Source organism: Zeugodacus cucurbitae, chromosome 5 (genome assembly GCF_028554725.1).
Source record: "Zeugodacus cucurbitae isolate PBARC_wt_2022May chromosome 5, idZeuCucr1.2, whole genome shotgun sequence".
NCBI lineage: Eukaryota > Metazoa > Arthropoda > Insecta > Diptera > Tephritidae > Zeugodacus > Zeugodacus cucurbitae.
This window is the reverse complement of record NC_071670.1, coordinates 45,658,896-45,663,911: the sequence shown is the minus strand read 5'-3', so window position 1 is coordinate 45,663,911 and position 5,016 is coordinate 45,658,896. Positions and strand designations below refer to the sequence as shown.

At 30.9% G+C, this 5,016-nt stretch overlaps 1 protein-coding gene across 1 annotated transcript; it reads right to left on the bottom strand.

Annotated features, from left to right (window-relative positions):
• Positions 1-1,701: 1,701 nt before the first annotated feature.
• On the bottom strand, positions 1,702-4,324 carry LOC105213760 (uncharacterized). The gene is made up of 2 exons (XM_011186813.3): positions 3,410-4,324; positions 1,702-2,630 (listed from the first exon to the last, which is right to left on the bottom strand). Exons 1-2 carry the CDS (start codon positions 3,668-3,670, stop codon positions 2,034-2,036), a joined length of 858 nt encoding a protein of 285 aa, XP_011185115.1. The 5' UTR covers positions 3,671-4,324; the 3' UTR covers positions 1,702-2,033.
• Between the last annotated feature and the right edge of the window lie 692 nt (positions 4,325-5,016).

Below are 5,016 nucleotides of genomic sequence, written 5' to 3'. Positions count from 1 at the left end.
GTCGGTGTCGTGAATTATTTTTAGTTCCGCGTTAAATAATATAATTTAATAAATCCTAGCGTGTTAGTATTTAAATTGTCGCGTGCGTGATATGAAGAGCGTATTATATAGAAACTTATGCTCGAAATTGAAGAAATAATGTAATTAATAGTGCAGAACTAAGCAGCCGCAGTCATTTCGTTCAAAATGGCCGCAAAATCAATGGTTGCAGTTGAGTGAGTGAAAATTGTTTGCGCGGACGAGCGCAAAGTTGCGCTAGATGGCACTGGCAGCTGTATGAGATTTGAGCTTTGGTAGAAAAGTTCGAACGCTTTTGGCTTCCACAACTTAAGTGAAGTCACTAACCATAGTGTCACTGATGAACTCATTTATTTGAATAATGAAAGTTTCGTATGAGGTCGCTAATTCTTTAGCAAACTGTATGAAGAAAATAGCAGTGTTTGAAACCAATTGGTGTTTGTGCTATCTTAGTAAGTGATTATACTAAAAATTATGACATTTGTTTATGGAATAAATTAAACTTTTTAAATTGTCAATAAACAATTTTGTGATGAGAATAAAAAACAAATGAATACAATACATATGAATGAAATAATTACTAATTTTATTAAAAATGAAAGACTCCAACTCGTTCTGCATCTGCAAATTGAATTCAGTTTAAAGTGGTTTCGATAAATTACGTGAAAATCGTCGGGATAAATTAAATAATAACCACTTGATAATAAGGCGTTTTTAAATTAATTTTATTAAACCAAGCATCCGGTGTATAGAAAAGGGGCTATCTAAACTTATTTTTCATAAAACCAATGATGTTTCTAATTGTGAACGCTATTAAAAAAAAAATAAAAAAATAAAATTAAAAATTCGGTTGAAATAAAATAGTATTAAAATGAACTGTATGGACTCCAAACAAACAAATTTTCAAAAACTATATTGTTAATGCCCACTATACTTAAAGCCAAAATAAATATTATTCGAATAAACTTAATGGACTCAAAAAAAAAAAACATATTTTAAAAAACTATATTATGGATGCTTATTCTTTATAAAACCAATGATGCTTAAAATCGTAAAATAAATCGTATAAAAAATTAAAAATTCCGTTCGGTTAATCGTTAAAAAATCGTAATAATCGTATAAAAAATTAAATATTCGGTTGAAATAAAATATTATCCAAATGAACTTTTAATGGACTCCAAAAAACAGATTTTCAAAAACTATATAAACTATGGTATGGTATAGTATGGTGAGTTAATTTAATAATGCAATATGTATTTTATTGTGCATTTTGTTATTGAAATTAATTAAAGCATTTTTTATTAGAACAATTCGACATATATTTGTGATCGTGATCTTGTGAGCCTGAGTTGTGAACATATGGTAAGTGGAAAATTTATATATTTTATTTTAATATTTTTTTTTTACCGTATTGATATCTCACATTCATTACAATGTCATTAAATTTTTTATACAAATATTTAAAAAAATTCAAATTTTAAAATCGAAGATTACTATAGTTTATTTACAATTTTGTTTTTAAATATTTTTTTTTAATATGAAGTACATGGCTAACTTTTCAGACTAGCGTTTGTTTACTCACCGTATAAATTTTATTATTTGAGAAGAGTAAAATAAATCTTTATAATTTTTTTCTACTTTCCCAAAGAGTCACAAAAAATTAACGCTTCGTTTATTGTATAATTAAAGTCTTTGGCATTTTATTCAATATAAATTTATAATCTAATAATCAATATAAATTTTTTAATACATAATATTGGAAGCAGTTAGTTAACACACACTTAAAGCTTAATTTTAGTATAATATAAACTTAATTGCTAATCGTAAAAATAAGCATAGTATATCTATGTACCATATATTTAGTCTTTGGATAATAACTCCTAACCTAACCTCTCTTTTATTCATATACATATATATATATTTACTATTAAAGCATATACCGTCTATTTCGAAATGCAAAATTCTATTTTAACGAAACGAAAAATACTGTTAACACACACACACACACAGCCGTCTCACCAAGGACGCCAGACATCCGCCAAACGTTGAAGCTCAACTTGCTGCTGCAATTGTGCGTTGTTGTAGTTGTTTTTAAGTTGCTGTTGCTGTTGCTGCTGCTGTGTGCCGAGCGGATATTGCGCATGCTGTCGCTGACCACCACTTAGCACTTGTCTCAAGCGTTTACGTTCAAAAATTTGCTGTCGTATCTTTAATAGAATATCACGTTTGTCTTGTTGGTGTTGCTGCGGCTGCTGATAGTTTTGTGTGTCGTCATGTGTTTTTTCGCAAACATCTGGTAACGTGTTATAGCTGAGCAAATTGGAACTACTGGAGATGGAAAATTTATCCGTTAGCACAGATGGTTTGATGTGTTTTTCCGATTTCATTTTGGTTCGTCTTATGGCACGTGGACTTGTTTGTTGGTGGGGCGGTGTTATGTGTGTTTTGTTTTTTGGCGATTTTAATTTATTTTCAAAATTCGCCATATGATTATGAAAAGTCTCAGCATCACTGTCGCAGAGCATTTGCTCGTCCTCAACACATTCAGTTGCTTCTTGTAGGAAGTTTTCATAAAATCGACGAGCATCCATTTGTTGACTCTGCTGCAGTTGCTGTTGGAGTAAAGAAAAATAAGAGGAGAGAGTTAGAAAGTGATGTACGCAGCGATATGTATGATGTTTCATAAGTTCATATAAATAAATTATAAATAAATAAAAACATTGTTGCGGAGAAATTTCAAAATATGAAATTTGTATACATCTATATTAATATGTGTACTAAAATTGCGCCGGAATACTTTGTAATAAATATATTATATATTTTTATTTTAGTATTTTGTTTATAAATATATATTGTATATACTAAATAACGTTTATATTTAGCTCTTTTTACAATGATATACGTATATATACATATTTTATTTTCAGCGGTCATTAATGAAATATTATTATCACAACATGTTGCTAGACACGTAAGACCACGCAACAATATTTAAAAGGTCAGCAACAAAAAACGAGTGTTATATTTTCTATTCAGTCCCTTTAATGCTTTATAACTGCAAATTTAGTTCAAAATTAATTAGAATTTTATTGGAAATATTTTGGAATTATTTTTGATTTATTTTTTTTTTAATTTTTTTTTTAATTTTTTATAAATTTTTTCTATAACTTTTCTGTATTTCCAGCACTTTAAATATTTCAAAATCATCTCACTTAAAATTATCTCCCACTAACAAGAATTTGTTTATTATTTTCATGAATTCCAATTTATTATTATTTAATTTTCAACTTTTCGAACAATTTGTTTATCTTTGGACCATTGTGAAAAGTTTTCAAGCACAACATTTTACACAAACACTAGTTTCCACTCAAATTCACTGCAATTTTCTCACCTTCGCTCTGGACTTTTCTGCCAAAAATAAGCACAATTTCATTATGTGATCAGCAGTGAATTGTTGTTGTTGTTGATTTTCCGGTATTATTATTGTTGTTGCATTCACTTGTGCTGTGCTCGCTGTAATGGACAACGTAGCCGCTTGTTGTTGTGCTATTGTCTCTGCATCAGCATCCACAACAGCCATACCACCCGCCTTCGCAGTGGTCACATTCTTTTTGATGTCTCTGTATTTCAGTGCTTTGTACGTTAAACCCATTTGTTTGATTTTATTTTGATTTCTTTTTTTTGTGAAACTATAAGCACAACCAATATGCAAGTGCACTTGTATTGTAAATAAATTTGTTTCGAGCGCCCGCACTTTCAATCCTTCCGTACTCTACAAAATCTGCGCGTTGAATGTCGAGATTTTCAAACGACTCACTATCCTTATACCCACATCAAGTGTGCTCATTTGCTGCCACCAAGTCAAGTCAAACAAATACAAAAATACCCACAGCCAAACTTACACATACACACTCGTATGTGGAAAATGAAAAAAGAAAACATAAACATTTCCCGCCCAAAAATATATTCGAACAAACAAACAGCAACAATCACAATTTTCCCAGCGTTGCTGCAAACGTTGCTCCGGCTGCTCGTCGCTCGTTGCATATACCACGCATCACCCCGCTCACTGCCACCAGCACTATGTTGCATGCTCTCTTTTTAGTTGCTCCTAAAACTACAAATGTATGTTTGTATGTGCTGCATCACTTTCTGTCCGTTGCACTTCAAAAACTTTTCACTTTCTTTTTATTCTGCTTTTTTTTTTGCTGCCCATTTAGGCTTATTTTTGGTTTTATTTTGAGATATTTTCTCATTTTAACGCCACATTTTTAATAATTCCATACATTATAGCGACCGTAAGCAATATATTGTAAGGCAACATTGAGACGAAAAAAGAATTGAGATACGAAAATAAAAACATATGCACTTTGAATACAGTGAAACAATGCCACAGAAACACATGTTCCGCGTCTGCGTCTGTGATGACTAAAAATAAATCACAACAAACACACGCGTGCAGCACATGCATCATAAATAGGTACCATGCACCCTGTAGGAAAAAATTTCTATAATGTTTAAGGATCTATTATGATTTCTTCTCACTTTCACTTTTATTAATTTGTGAAAACAATTTTTTATTTGCAAAGCAAGAAGCTCCGGGGTTGCGAAAGATTTGTTGTTCCTCCTGTATAGGAGTTTTAGTTGGGCACAGTTAATTTGTCTTTACGTTGCTAGAAAGTGATTGTGTCTCAAAGTTAACAGTTTATATTTCGATTTAGCCGAACAATTTCTTGTACCGCATTGACTCAGCTGTAGACCTAAATGTATAACCAAGGCTTTTTAATTGCTGGCATAGAGAATTGTGACCGTATCTAGTTTCATATCGTCTATATTTCATGCTTCTTCTTCAATACCTTTTGGTGTTATTCATTTTGGAATTTTAGTTTTGTTTGGATATGCTCTTTTCAATCACGGAAAGTCCTTTCTTTGATTTTTTCAGTTATGATGTTGCAATATGAACGGGTAACGAAGAATTCTAAAATAAAAGAATAATTT

Excerpts from the sequence above, each read along its gene's own strand:
- LOC105213760 (XM_011186813.3), bottom strand. The coding sequence starts at position 3,670 with ATGGGTTTAACGTACAAAGCACTGAAATACAGAGACATCAAAAAGAAT. Across the intron at positions 2,631-3,409 it reads CAGAAAAGTCCAGAGCGAAG|CAACTGCAGCAGAGTCAACA; the intron begins GTGAGAAAATTG and ends TTACTCCAACAG.